At 37.4% G+C, this 15,088-nt stretch overlaps 1 protein-coding gene across 1 annotated transcript; it reads right to left on the bottom strand.

Annotated features, from left to right (window-relative positions):
* Positions 1–3,175: 3,175 nt before the first annotated feature.
* LOC146587737 (pancreatic lipase-related protein 2-like) lies at positions 3,176–15,088 on the bottom strand. The gene is made up of 12 exons (XM_085319031.1): positions 15,046–15,088; positions 14,077–14,231; positions 12,788–12,913; positions 11,115–11,249; positions 9,650–9,758; positions 8,290–8,406; positions 8,077–8,199; positions 6,965–7,083; positions 6,030–6,159; positions 5,647–5,758; positions 4,371–4,538; positions 3,176–3,239 (listed from the first exon to the last, which is right to left on the bottom strand). The coding sequence occupies exons 1-12, from the start codon at positions 15,083–15,085 to the stop codon at positions 3,176–3,178; spliced, it is 1,398 nt and encodes a 465-aa protein (XP_085175157.1). The 5' UTR covers positions 15,086–15,088.

Below are 15,088 nucleotides of genomic sequence, written 5' to 3'. Positions count from 1 at the left end.
GGTGTTCCTTTCATTTGCTCATTGAAATACTGGGATATGGGAAGACTGTCCCGTTGAACTCTTTCTATCCTTCCATTGTAATCCAAGTTGTGAGAAGATCCTTGTCCTGAGAAAGTCCAGAGTGGTTAACTGAGAGCAAACATGCTGGAAACACAGCAAGAAAATACATTTCCGCAGGCCTAGCAAAATGGCTGTTTTGCACTGTGAAGTTTTGTAACAGAATTGCAGAACTCAGTAGACCGTTCTATGAAAGACATCAGCTAAAAATGAAACACAGTTCTGTGCAAATGGACGAGGCCTTGGAACCCCTGGGTCTTATTCATTCCTAGGAGAAGAGCATAGGTGGATTCAAGAAGAAAAGTAACCTCAGTTAACTCTGCATTTGAAAAGCTTTGTCAACCTAGCTATGCTTTCTGTCTATGGCCACATACCTTTACAGAGCTAGTGTTTCCTAATCTCCACCTGTGTGAAAGGCCAAATGGATATCAGCTGTGTACATGTGAATCTCACTGCTATCATGCATAGTACTATTTAAATGGTAGTAAAGATCTTTAATTTTTCAGAAACATCGCTTTTCAGCTGAGTTGTCCAGTCCACAATTGAGGTAGTGTTATAGTTTGAAAGTAAGCTCATATCAATGGTACAGGAGAATCTGCAGATGTCCTAGCACAATGATGARTTTTATGAAATACTTGTTCAAACTGAGGATGGAAGAGGCTGATGAAAAAGATCTGAGTTAGATTTTTTCATAATTAGCCTTAAAGGAGCTGTAGAAAAAGGTCTGAAATAGACACATGAGAGCAATGGATTTTACGTACTACAGGAAGGCCATAACTCTCTTCTGGAACATGGTGTACTGCTTCCTGGAATTGTTAGCACTTCCTTTACCACCTGTAAAATCTCAAAGAGACTTGCAGTACTCATGATTACAGATCTTTCTTGCCTGAACCTCAAGCTGGTGTTTAATTGAATTTCAAATTTTTTATAGCCTTGATGTATAGTAAATTTGGTACGGTTTATTATAGAGTATATAAGAATACTTAAACAGCTGTTTTTCTTTTTGTTAATCATTTTATTCAAATATTTATACTCACTATAAATATATTTTTAATATTATATTTCTATTTATATCTATTAGAAGTTAATTTATATACCCAAATGCATGTTTATTATTTCTCAGACATAGGGAAGTGGGAAAAAGTAAAAGATTAACTCATTTTCTGTTTTATTCCTGCTCATTAACTTAGAGTTTGTTATTTATACTTGAAAGAATATCCAATGCCTCAGTCTCTCAGAGTTTCAGGTGACTCATGTCATGATTTGCAGAGCAGTAACATTTTAATGTAAAATAGTCAATCCCAGTATTTGTGAGGCCTGGAGTTATTAGAAGTCTTTTTAGAAAACCATTTTGAACACACTTCTTAGGACTGAATAATTTTCTGGAGTAAATAGTTTAGTCAAACCGTTAGTTACTGTCCTGGAAATATCTGGATGAAATTACTCTAGGTTCTCTCTCTCCAAATACATAAGTATGTATAAAATGTGTATGTGTGTGTACCTGTGTATATATATATGCATGCATTCAGGAGGTTGAACTACGTAATCTATGATTTTCATACATTTATCCATGGAACAGAGAAATGTAAAGGATGGATACTACACTTCATAGAATTACAGAATGCTTGAGGTTGAAAGGGACCTATGGAGATCATCTAGACTGATCTCTTTGCTCATTCAGGGTCGTCTAGACCAGGTTGCCCAGGACTGTGTCCTGACAATTTTTGAATATCTCCAAGGATGGAGGCTCTGAGACCTTTCTGGGCAACCTGTTCCACTGGTCACTCACCCTCATAGTAAAGGTTTTTTCTCATATTCAGATGGAACTTCCTGTGTTTCAATTTGTGCCCATTACCTCTCACCCTGTCACTGGATACCACTGAAAACAGTTTGATTCTGCCTTCTTTATACCCTCACTTCAGATATTTATACACATTCATAAGATCCCCCCTCAGTCTTCTCCAGACTGAACAGTCCCAGCTCTCTCAGCCTTTCCTGATATGAGAGATGTTCCAGTCCCTTAATTATTTTGTAGCTGTTAGTTGGACTCGCTCCAGTAGGTCCATGTCTCTTTTTTTATTGGGAAGTCTAGCACTGGACACACTAGTGCAGATGTGGCCTCACCAGTGCTGAGTAGAGGGGAAGGATCACCTCCCTCAACCTGCTGACTGCTGTTTCTAATGCTGCCCAGGGTACCATTTACCTTGTTTTTCACATGGGCACATTTGCTGGCTCATGATCAAGTTAGTGTCCAGAACCCCCAGGTCCTTCTCTGCAAAGCTATTCTCCAGCAGATTGGTTCCTTGAATGTACTGGTGCTTGGGGTTATTCCTCCCTAGGTGCAGGACCCTGCACTTGCCCTTATTGAACTTCATGAGATTCCTTTCTACCCATCTCTCCAGCCTATCAAGGTCCCTCTGAATGGCAGCACAACAATCTGGTGTATCAGCCATCCTCCCAGTTTTATATCTTCAGCAAACTTGCTGAGGATATGCTCTGCCCCATCATCCAGGTTGTTAATGAATAAATTGAACAGTGCTGGACCCAGGGGTGCACTGTTACTTATTGGCTTCTAGCTAGGCTTTGTACCACCGGTCACAATCTTCTGAGCTCAGCCGTTCAGCCAGTTTTCAGTCCTCCTTGCTGTCTGCTCATCTAACCTGTACTTCATCAGCTTGCCTATGAGGATGTTGTGAGATTCTTAAAATAGCCAAGTAGTTTGTGCTGTTACCATCCTTAGGGTTCACATTTTTTGGAGGGGGAAAAAAAGGAACTAGAAAATTCTGTCTTTTTGTGTACCATTCTTGTTAGCCATGGCAAAAAGCATGAATTAGAACTGGTAGAAGGTATAGAAAAAGGCTAGTAAAATAATCAGAAAGCCTGTTTTACAGAAGGGAATAGAGTTGCTCCTGTCATTATGAGCGTGATAAACTTGAAACAGTTACTTAACATGTAAAAAACATAGCCAAATGTGTTTACACAAAACTGAAAAAACAAAGGAAGCTACAGCCAGTTTAAGAATGAGTTTTCCTTTAATAGCTACATGTACAAACATTCCCATACAGAGGACTGATTGTTTGCCCAGCTGCAGTATAGAGAACAGTTGTACTAATGACCTCTAGCAAGGTTTAAGTAACTGGGGAACTCCATATGTCACAGTTCCATGGCCACAAAGAGTTGATCTGGGAAGCAAAACAAGCTGAATCAATATTGTTCTTTCTTTTCTTTTTTTTTTCCAAAACAAAACCAAAGGAAAGTGTCAGCTGTTACCATGAAGGTGGTCAGTTTGATCTCTAAACCTGTTTAAGCCTTCCCAAAGGTCTAGTGAAGTACGTATTACAGTTTACATAGTAGCAGTAACAATGTGCATTTCCTTCTTTTGGGAACAAGCTGTAAATTTTGGTTCTTCATACATGAATAAAATTCTTCTGTAGATTCACAGAAATAGAATTCTAGATAACCCATCAGGAGATCATCTTATTAAGCTCCCTTTATTGAGACCAGACTGCTTAACTAGATTGTCCCTACCAAAGCTTTGCAGCTTTCTTAAGAAATTCAGTGAAGTGGATTCCATCAACTTTTCTAAATAACCCATGCAAATATCTAATTATAGGTAAGTTTTTCCTAATATGTAACCTGTATCTCGTCTGTTGTAAAATACATCAATTGATTCTTGACCTAAACTCAGTGGATATGTGGAACAGTTGTCTGTGGCCCTCCACAGCTAGCTTTTACATTGGTGAAGACCATTTTTATGCCTGTCTTAAAACTTCTCTTTATTTGACTAAAAAACATTTCCTTCAGCTGCTCCATATACATCATGTTTTCTAAATCTTTCACTCTTGTTAGTTTTCTGGATTTCAATCTGTCTACATCTTCTGAAGAATATTGTACAAATATGAAAATGCCTCTCCTCCTGGTTACAGTCTCACCACAGTTAATTATTTAGAATAATTACTCCCGGATCTTCTGTACAACACTTCTGGTAGTACACCTGAGAATGAGATATGCTTTATCTTGAACAGCTCTATAATGTTTGTTTGTATTCATTTTGTTATGGCACCGTATAGTATCTAAATCATCTTCTACTGTGATCCTTTCCAGACAGTTATTCCTTGTTTTGTATTTGAACATTTGATTTTCTATGCAAAGTATAATACTTTGTCATTACTGAATTACATTTCATTCAGTGTTGATTCTAAACCATGTGTCCAATTTATCAAGACTGTTTTTCAGTCATGTCTTCCAGAGTTGCTGCACTCCTTTCCCATTCCTTCGGATATTGATGTTGTCTGTAAAAGTTGTATACTTACCTATGTCCATCTTCTCCATGAATTATGTTGACTGTATCTGCTCCTAGTCTTGCCCACAGCAGGGTGAATGGAGTTTTAATCCAGAGAAATTCAACTTTTTTAATAAGTTTAGGGTTAATTTCAACATCAAGGTATTTTGTATAAATTTGGTCTTGAGAGAGGACTCCACTGCAAATGGAATGAAGATAGTAATGCTAACTGAAATAACTTAGAGGTTACTAAACTAAGTCATGTTCTGCAGAACACTCAGATTGTTCACTTTGTTATGGCAGAGTTTTGTACTTTTATTATTATTTGCAGCAGCACAGGACACTGAACCAGGACTCTGTTCTGTTATGCTCTGAAAAGAAGGATGAAAAGAAACACAGAAAACTTCACATTTATGTGTGGTAGGAAAACATTAGGAAACTGTAAGGTTAACAGATCTGTCATTGGGGTTCTACCTCCTCAGCAGCCTGAGAGTGTTGAGTTTTTATCAAGACATGAGAGCTTCAGGTATGTTTTTCAGAGAAGACTTTAGAGAAGATTTATGAACTTCTGTGAGGTTTTGGTCTGCCCGCACATGAAGAGGATCATGGGAGATACATCAAATGCTTATTTTAGAACAGGTAAAAAAGACAGTAGGAGTTGTTATTTTCATAGGAAACAAGAGATGATAACGATAGACTGTGAATGACATTCATTGGCCAGACCTGTGTGCCATTTATGTCAGAGTGATTTAGTGTAGCATAGGGAAGAAGGACATACCTGCTTTGCAAATTTGATAAATTCAGGCACAAGATTGCCTTGCATGAGATCATACAGCAAGCCATCAGCAGAGCACTGAGTCTTGTCAGTGTGTGGAGTGAATGCACGAACAAGTTTGATGTTATGCTAGTGTGGGAGCAGTTGTGCTAATGCGTGTATGAAATTGGTATGCACTGTAAAAAGCATGCACGTTCTAGAAGTGTAAATCTTTTTTTTTTTTTTTTTTTTTTTTTTTTTTTTTTTTAAGAGCAGCTCCAAGAACCAGTGTCTATTCTGTCAAACTGGACTCCTAATTTATTGTTGAAGTCCCAGAACACATGAAAAGGAAGTGACTTCCATTCCCATGCTGTAAGCATCCATGAACTGTCATAGGCCTTATCTATGTGACAACTTTTATCCATATCTGATGTTAACTAGMATGACTGCAACAAAGAATGTATGTTTGCATTGCTTAAATACGTGAAAGATGTGTAGATTAAGGACAGCAACATTAAATGCTATAGTGAAATATTAATTTAATTTAACTTACCTAGTAATTTGATATTCTTTTGTGTTTCCCTCTGTGTCATGGAAAACTAGGTTTATGTTCCCCCTTGTTCTCTTTATATCAGACAGTTTGATAAATACTCTTTGTCTCCAGCCTACGTAAGAAAAAAAAGTAAAACTAGATTGTCATTGATACATGAGATCTAAAAATGCCAGTAAATAGGATTTTTTTTTTCCTAAATGGGATTTGTTCATATTAGCAAATGAAGTACTCAGGGAGCTTGAATTCCGATGATTAATTCAGCACTTTTTCTCAGAGATCTTAGCAGATATTTATGGTAGCAACAAAAGTGTGTGGCTATAAATCATGTCAAAGCAATCACTTTTCAAACATGTGCCCAGTTGTTACAGACTTTCTCCACTTACTAGTAAAAGGTGGGTCTGCTGCTGTATTTAAAAAATACTTTTGGTTTATTCTCTTCAGTTTAGCTGGAAATCTGTCAGCATAGTGTCCCATCATGGGGCATCCTTGCTGGGGACATGGGAAGCACTCCCCCTAGGAAAAATAAGAGCATCCAGTAGTGATGAGTATTTTTTTCATCCTGACTCTGCCAAAATTACATATCAAGTCAGGGTTCCAATATTGCAAAGCTGTAGCAGTGCTTTGTATTGTTACATTTTACCCAAGTAAGTGTGGAATGAGCAGATTTGATACCTGTATAGATGATGATTTGAAACTCTCTGTTTCAAATAATTTTCAGCTGGAGTCTGGGAAAAAATATAAGCCAAATATACCCTTTCATTGGAAAAGAACCTGTCTGTATCCATGTTACACACAATATAGGGAGAAAAAAGTAACGTGAATTTTGAGCATCATTTATAGATGCATTTACTTATAGGCAAATTAGAGCATTTCATCAGTGGTCTAATCAATGCCCACTGTAAATTAGAGAATGTTTAGGGCTTTTGGAAGCTTCAGATCTCTCTTCTTACAGCCAGTGGTTAGYAGAGTAGATGTAGCTAACTTACATGGTTTTTGTGTAAAGGTTTAGGGTGAGGATTGCGTGGGGTTTATTTTTCTGTTCTGGTTGTAGCATCTATGCTTCAAGATTCTTGCACAGGGGAATAGCTGATGGAGCCACTCTGTCCTATGCCTCACTGCATACACTTCCTACCAGCCAGCACAGGTTCCATGATGACTGAGTTGATTTCTCATCTCAGTTCTGCTGCTAGCTGGATAATGTGAGAACAGAACTACCATAGCATGCAAGTGCTCTATGTATATAGCATCATCTATCATGAATGCAGAGACCTTGGTTATCTTCTTTACAGTTTGTCCTTTCCTGAGCTGATATACTTACTGACTCAAAGGACTTGTATGTTTCACAGGGATATCCAATGAATCCAGTGGGATAGAGGATACTTTCAAAATAAAACTCATGGCTGCGTGAATGATGGCAGCTTCCGATGACTGTAGCATCTGTTGGAACAAATTTTACAAGCGTGTATGAAATAACCTCCTGTTATCTTGTGCAAGAGTTGTACTTGCCCCTCTATGAAAATAGCTAAGCCACAGAGTGGCAGGGTCTTGTAATACATTTTTGTGTGAATACACGTTTCTAATTGCAGTAGAAGCCAATATTTTGATGTATCTGAAGGTGTGCCAGTTTGCTGAAAATTTCAAGGGAGATGTATTGGTCTGTTATTGCTTTTAGTCCTTTCTAAGAAGACAGCCATACCTACATAATGTTACAGGAGGCTGCCTAGTGCGGTTTAAAAAGGCTTAGAACTAGGAGAATCTTAGACTCAGAATAGAAAAGTTGGAAGGGACCTCTGGAGATCATCTAGTCCAACCCTCCACGTAGCTTGTATGGGGATTGAACCCACGACCTTGACATTAGCAGCACCATGCTCTAACCAACTGAGCTAAACCTAACCAAGGCATCCACAAACCTTCTACTGACAATTCCAAACCCTGCAAAGACAGAGAAGTGCCTAGTGGAAACTTCCCTGAAGACACTATGTCCTTTTGCCTAATTCATGCCTTGTGGATGTTGGACTCTTGAAGTCTCTGCAAGAAACCAAAGACAGTCATGTCATGCTTCAGATCTAGCCATAATGATGGTCTGTCTTTGCCTAGAAAACTTCCTTGCAGGTTATTGGGGTGGTGGACTTGTGCACACCCTGTTTCCTGCCTTTTTATATTCTACACTTTGACTTTCAAATTCCAGAAGCAAGACCTAGGCCTGTATTGTATCAGCAGATCATTTCTTTATCTGCAGTGTTCCCTGGGTAGCACTTGTCCAAGCTAGCCTTTACTGTTTCCTATTTCCTTTTTTAACTTATGACTAAATAGGAAAAAATCAATTTTGCTTTGTTATTTTTATCTCCCAAACTGATAGTCACTTTCACAGTTCCTGTTTCAGAACTGTGAGGAAAGAAAATATTTTGAAAGTTGGAAATGTGTATTTACCTGCAATGAGAGCCTCAAAATTGCTTTGTTTCATCTGTAGAGTTAAATCATTGCATCCAGGCATTACAGTTCCTCCGTTTGGGTAAAAGTCAAGGTGACCAGTGGTGTTATACATTCCAAGTCCTGAGATATATATGTGGTGATGTCAGTGCTTTAAGATACCCCTATGACAGGCCCATCTCTGCAGGTATTTGCTTACACATGAACACTTACCTGCATCAGGAAAGTGGGCAGCATTACTGTGAATAACATCAACAAATCTTGCATCTGAAGGATCCAGTCTCACCTCAGGAGGAGTAGCTTCAAAAAAAGGCCCAGCAGGGTCCAAACCTAAACAAAAACATTTATTGATTGGGGGAGGGATGGAAAAATTAAACATATAAATATATGTACTTTTCCAACTTACAATGTCAGGCATAAATAATGCACTAGACATGTTGAATAATAATGTGAATTCTGAGCTGGGCTGAACCAAATGTGCTATAATATGGTTTTGAGACCTTTCTGCAAGCTCATTCCAACAGAAGCAAAATATTTTCCAGTGGCATATAAAATKGCTTCGTATTACTACAAAGGATGGATTTTGTTACCAGTGATCTCATTATTGGCCTGACAAGTGAATGAATAGGAAAACTATGGATTCTTGATATGTTGCTTTGCCTTAGTGTAATGTCTAATGCAACCATTGAATGATAATAATGTTACAAATATATTAACAGAGTCCTTTAAAGGACTCTTAAGTCTTTTAGTCTTTAAAGGACTTTAAATAGTTTAAAACTAATGAGACATGGAAGATATAGTAGTTACCCCTGTTTTTGAGAAGCATAGATTTTGCCTGTTCTCATGCAAGGTGTCTACAGGAGAGCCTATAATTCTAGCCTCTTAGCCTCATGGTCTACAACCGCGTGACTGTCATTAATACCAATAATGAATCATATTGTACACTAAAGTAATTAATAGTAATGCATCTGGAGAAGAAACATGAAAAAAATAACAGAAGTGGATATATACATTGTTGCCTCATCTTTTTGCCTGCGTGCGCCTACAAGCCATAACTGATGCTATTTAAAAATACATACTATAGGAGCAACTTTATTTACTGCTTTTCAACTGGACTGTATTAATGAGGAACATTGAAGAGAAAAACAATGACATTAATTAATGGAGCTCAAATTATCCATTGCTTGAAGCATGCAGATTCCTTGCAATTTTTCTAGTTCTCACTGTTGTTCTTTTGATAATACTATTACTAAAGCAATACTGATAATAGTATTACATCATTGTATTTTCAGCTAGCAGTTGAAAAGATGCATGCTGAATAGCTGCACTGGCTTTTTAAGTAGAGATTTTGCTTACTCATTATAAAAGCCAGGAGGAAGGCACCAGGACATTTAGAGGAGGAATGAAATAAATGACTAGAGTAAGCCCACAGCCATGGTGCAGGTGCCATACTACTAGTGAAACGATAAAAATGCTGTTATTGTAATTGGTCTGGCTGTGCCAATTCAGTGTTGCAACTTTCTTTCCTTTAGAAACGTAGTATTCTATATATGCCTCTTACTAGTTAGTGTACCTGTTATTCGTCTGATGCCTTGGATTCTTCTTCCCACTTCTCCGGCAGTATGTGCACCAAGACTGTGGCCAATTAAATGGATTTCAGAAGGGGAGTACTTGAAGATTTTCTAAGTATTAAGGGCAGGGGGGAGGGGGAGAGAAGGGAGAGAGAAAGAATACAGTTCTTTAAATATCAAGCAAAGATAATGTCTTACATTGAGGGTTGTTGGGAACATCTAGTTTGTCCTCCTGCGTACCCAACATTGTGAATTCCTTGAATTAATTATTGTCTAAATTACACTAAGAATTGATAGAGGAAGATCCAGTCTTGATTTTTAAATGCCTAAGGATTTTTAATTTGGGTACAAAGGATATGACTTGGCTGAGGTCAAACTTTGTATAAAAACTCAGATTTTGGACCAGATGGATGTAGAGGGGAAAACAGTTGTATGAGTTGTTATACATGAATTGTAGTACTCTAAAAATTTGTAAAATGGGGAAAAGAAAAGAAAGTCTAAGAATCATTTATACAGCAATGTCATTTTTTTGTGATGGAAGAAAGATAGGCCTAGACTGCAAACAGTGCAGTGAACAGTGCAGTGCAGAGATATTAAATGAAAAGAGACAGGTGCCCATTTTCAAGAGAGCTAGTTTTTTTATAGACAGGAAAGACACAAAATGCATTAGGCCAGATATGAGAGGTTGTAGATAGCAAGTATTCAGTACATCTTACAAGATTCTGGGGGAATGTTTCCCTGATATTCAGCTATTTGCAAGGCTAGTACTTTGCCTTGTGGGCACTGAAAAATTTTTGCAAGACTTTTAAAGATGAGTGCCTGCTGATTGGCATCAAGTTCAGAGAAAAGTATAGGGTCTTATTTTCAGAAGTTCTAAGCATTAGCAAGTCTTTTTGAAGTCAGCAGAAAATGCTGCTGCTCTTGATCTTTGGAACAATAACTTTTGTGTTATGTATGTAGATGTGAAACTTCAGTAATGTGAAGTTCACAAATAGAAGGCAACTTTATTTTGCCTGTAGACAACAAAGCTGGCATTATCAAGTGAACCTCTGTGATGCTTTCAGTCCCTGTTAATTTTAGTTGATGCTAAACTGAGATGCTAATATACTTCTAGTACTGGTCTGTAGTCCTAGCAAAACTTTTCTAAGTACTTAAGTCATATGACATGCCTCACCTCTGTTGAATGCCTTGTTGCCTGTATCGTCATATGGAAATATTATCACCTACTGGTCTTTAATTGGCACCTCTTTTCAACTGCTTTAGCTTAATTTATGTCTTTTGTGGCTACGTGAAGTCCTCATAGAGATAATAATTATTATAATTAGCTTGGTCTCAACTACATCCATAGTACAATGCTACCTGAAGCACTGGCTGACCATACTGGACAATGTTAAAAATCAAAGCAGCAGTATCATAACCCGAYTATATCCACTTGTGAATTGTAGGTTGTAAAGCTGTGTCTTTTACCTGTAGAGTTTTTATGAAATAAGCAACCTCAGCCCCAATCACACGGATGTTATTCACTGCTCTGGCATAGGTGCCTTTTGCACCCTCTTTCCAATCAACAGCAATGCAGTTCATATTTTCCACTTCCAGTAACAGCTGATGTGGAAATACATAAAGTAAAGTATTTAAAGAAACATAAAATAGCAAACAGAGATGCAACTTAAATCACAACAAACAATTGCATTGTAATTTCATCATGGAATTTCTCATTCTTTACAAACAGTACACTTCACTGTAGCCTGTACTGTACTGAAACAAGAATCTCCTCACAAAACAGAATTGTTATAGCAAGTTATTCATCCAAAAAGTCTCAGTTTCTAAAGACAACAATCAAGCTATTTTAGTTTTTAAACCATTTGTATATATATATTTGAAATAAATTGGAAAGAAAATACAACTTCACAGTAGCTGCTATGTGCAACATGTGACTTTCTTTGAGGGTCATCGGTAGTTTAACTAAACACAACTGGAAACAGACTATATTTTTCAAGTGTCTTTGAAACTGAGAAAGTCATATTAGACTGGAAAAGCTCTGAGCAAAGTAGAAAGTTTTTCTTTTAGCAAAGAAAACTAAGGTACTGGTCACTTCTGTATTGTCACGGTCTTACAGAGATCACTGATTTTTCTGCCGGAAGAATCATATATTAAGGTCTGCTGTTGTAGCTTTCTGTTGCTAAGGCTTACTTAAGGTTTGAGGAAGAACCAAGAGTGGAAACAAAAATTAACACAGGCTAAACAGCTGAATGTAAATGACAAGAAAAACAGTAAGCTTAAAGTGATAATGCATGGAATCTTGGACTGACTTCTCTCTCTCTTCTGCACACCATAACAATAGTTTGTAGTGTGGAGAGGCAGTTAGAATTGCTGTTTCTTTTCATCTGGAAAATTTTGAAATTTAAGAATTAGATGAAAAGTTACCATAAATTTTTGAACAAAAATAGTTCTGCTGATCTGTGACTTTATATTCTGTGATGATCCTTTTCTAGTCTGTCCCTTTCCCTGCCAATGTGGAAGAAGGAGAAACTACAGGAAGTTGTGTTTATCTTTCAGAGTCAAGACTAACATTAACATAGTAAACTCCGTTGTCCAGAGTGCAGCAGCTCTATATTGTGGTAGCCTCACCATTTCAGCTTTAGAATCTTTATTTCATTGCACTCTGGAATGAAACAAAAAGCTTAAAAAAAACAGTTAAGGGGAGAACTGAATTGTGCTGAAACTTAATAGCATTCATGGATTGAAACTTGGACTTTACAGTTCAGGAAGGAATTTGTCTGAAGGATGCTTTAGTCATTCCAAATGAAAGACAAGTAATTGGCCTGTCTAATCCAATAGTTTAACACCAGCCTGGAGGTTGGAGACGTCTGTCTTAATTTTGTTGCTTTGATCTAATTCATAGATTGGGAATTAAAATTCTCCAGAGAAGCACATTGTAAGAGATGACCAAAAAACCTTGACTACGTACCACCTTCCATAAAGGAAGCATTCTGACCTGGGTAAAATTTATTTCTTTGTTGGTATCTTCTGCCAATACTTTCTGGTGAATTGCAAAATGGAAGGTGAACATTAGTGTCTAAGTGATAATGCCTGCCTGGAGCTACAGCTGCTGATGAAAATCAGAGGATACTCTCTCATACCAAGCACATTTCTACCACCCAGCCTTTTTTTCCAGTGCTGCCAAATCCATGAATGATGAAGGAGGTTTTCCTAAGTGAGTAAAAATATGAGTTTTGGATGGTTGAGGAGTTTATTGCTGAGATCACCTGTGTGAGGAAAACAAAAATGAAAGTTAAATCTTTTATCTATTCCCTGTTTTAAAGAAGGTAGCAAAATACTACGTCATTAAGGTTTTCCCCTCTGAAGAACTTACAGACTGCCTTTGAATGGTCAAAGGCTTTCTGCTGCCACTCTCTATTCCTCTTAATACAGAAAGAACTCCCTTATGCAGCATATGAAGTTGCTTAAAAGAGCCACAGTGTCACGTGATATGTACTGGCTTGAGCTGATGAGTCTCTCTGGAGAGCAGTTCGCCAACTCCATACCTCCTTGCTTCTGCCCTTTTACTGACCTAATCTTTGGCTTCGAAGTACTGCTCTGCATACAAATGGCTTTCGCATGTACCATTCATGTTTGTACAGGTGGTTTTGTTACTAGCTACTCCAGAAGAGTGGACCAAGATCAGGTTTACCACTATTGCATATAGTATGAAACTCTTTCAGCCTTTCTGGAGCGACAGTGACGTTGTCATAGTTTCCACCAGGGAAATCCTAAATGTTCCTGTACAGCACAGATAACAGAAGGTCGGGGAACTTGCAGCTTCATTTGCATTTGCTAAATTGATGTGGTCCCAGCCCCAGAGTCTTAAAAGTTCTGAGGCATTACTCTGCGCAGTATTACAAGGAGTAATACTTGAGTGAGCAGCTTGAGTGATTGTCTTATTTGCAGAATGGAGAAAGGCAGGTAAGAATGTAAAATCACTCAGATTTCAAGAAAGAATGCAGGGTTTGAAATTGTACTGAAATTGTTCTGCTTCAGACTTACTTTTACTTTTTAAAAGTCACAATATGTCTCTGGCTCAATTTCTGTTCGTGTAAACTATTAACATTTGCTCCCCTAGCTGAATATCCAGAAGGCTGCTTATTTGAACAAGCCCTTGACTTTCCTGAGAGATCTAAATGCATGCGAAAGTTAATGCTCCATGACACACATGCTTGTATACGGAAATGCTAGGAGAGCTGTTGTGTCTTGCAGTTACTTCACATTTTTTTTTTTCATGTTTTACCTCAAATAGCTTCAGAATTCATTCATTACCTTCAAACTATCTTCTTAATCTGACTAGTGTGCCTGTGGTGAGCGACACAGACTTTTTAACAAGTTTACAAACATAGTAGGTTTAGTCTATTCTTGATATTACAATAAATATCACCTGTGAGTTATTTCCTGTTTCTCTTGTGAAGAGAGAAAAGCTGATGTTCATATGTTCTGGAGAGTCAGGCAAACCTGTCAGAAGTCTCCCTGGTATCCCAGCCCAGGGTGGGTCATCTGAAAAACAGCCAAGCCTATCGTAGCAAATTTCTTTACCTAGAGTACACAAAACAGCTTGTTAGTATTTTGGAATCTTGCTGCTAGATGATGTATTTGAGACTGCAACAGTCTGAGAAGCAAAATACTAAGGATTTAATTTTATGATTAATTTTGAAACTCAGATTCATTCCTTTTCATTTATGTATATTGCCTGAAGCAGGTAACAAAATGAAAGGTAAATGATTTGAGGTTAAACCAAGAAAAGACTAGGACAATCTTTTGATATCATTTGCTAGGCTTGTAAATATATATATATATGTATATACATATATAAACTCTTTTAAGAAATGCTCAGTAGACTTGTTTCTGCATGCTTCCTGCTCCAAAGCTATGTGTTTCTAGGAATGAAGGGTATTTGTGCAGTAACCTTCTATAATGAATAATAATATCATTTGTTTTAAGATACTAGTTTTTTTGAGGTCAAAACAGGTCTTTTACTCACTTATACTCAGCTTTTTATTTCTAGCACTTTGTCATACTAATCATTCTGTCCCTGAACTGTTCCTTGTAAATAGCAGTTGCGTGTAAAGACAACTCAKGCACTGTCTTGATAAAACAAGGGCATGTGACTGTAAAATTCCCCTCCATGAATTTTCAGCGTATCTCTTGTATTCTTAGTAAAGAAATTTAAATAGAGCAGAACCTTTAGCATTAGTTCTATGCACAGTGATGGACACTGTCATACAACAATACACAAATCATACCACAACTTCAACGTAAAGGAGAATACTAGTCWTTGTATCATATAAATGTTATTTATTTTGTCTTTATTCAAATTCTAATGATAGTTTTTATAGATATGGTATCTCACCTGTTACTGGGCCAAGGAGATAAAATGCAATAATACACATTTC

Source organism: Rhea americana, unplaced genomic scaffold (assembly GCF_003343005.1).
Source record: "Rhea americana isolate MKP2758 unplaced genomic scaffold, rheAme1 scaffold_57, whole genome shotgun sequence".
Classification (NCBI taxonomy): domain Eukaryota; kingdom Metazoa; phylum Chordata; class Aves; order Rheiformes; family Rheidae; genus Rhea; species Rhea americana.
This window is presented reverse-complemented; position numbering and strand designations above follow the sequence as displayed.

Excerpts from the sequence above, each read along its gene's own strand:
- LOC146587737 (XM_085319031.1), bottom strand. The coding sequence starts at position 15,085 with ATGTGTATTATTGCATTTTATCTCCTTGGCCCAGTAACAG. Across the intron at positions 5,759-6,029 it reads AGCAGACCCACCTTTTACTA|GCTGGAGACAAAGAGTATTT; the intron begins GTAAGTGGAGAA and ends TTTCTTACGTAG. Across the intron at positions 4,539-5,646 it reads AAAGAATATCAAATTACTAG|TGGAGTCCTCTCTCAAGACC; the intron begins GTAAGTTAAATT and ends TTCCATTTGCAG.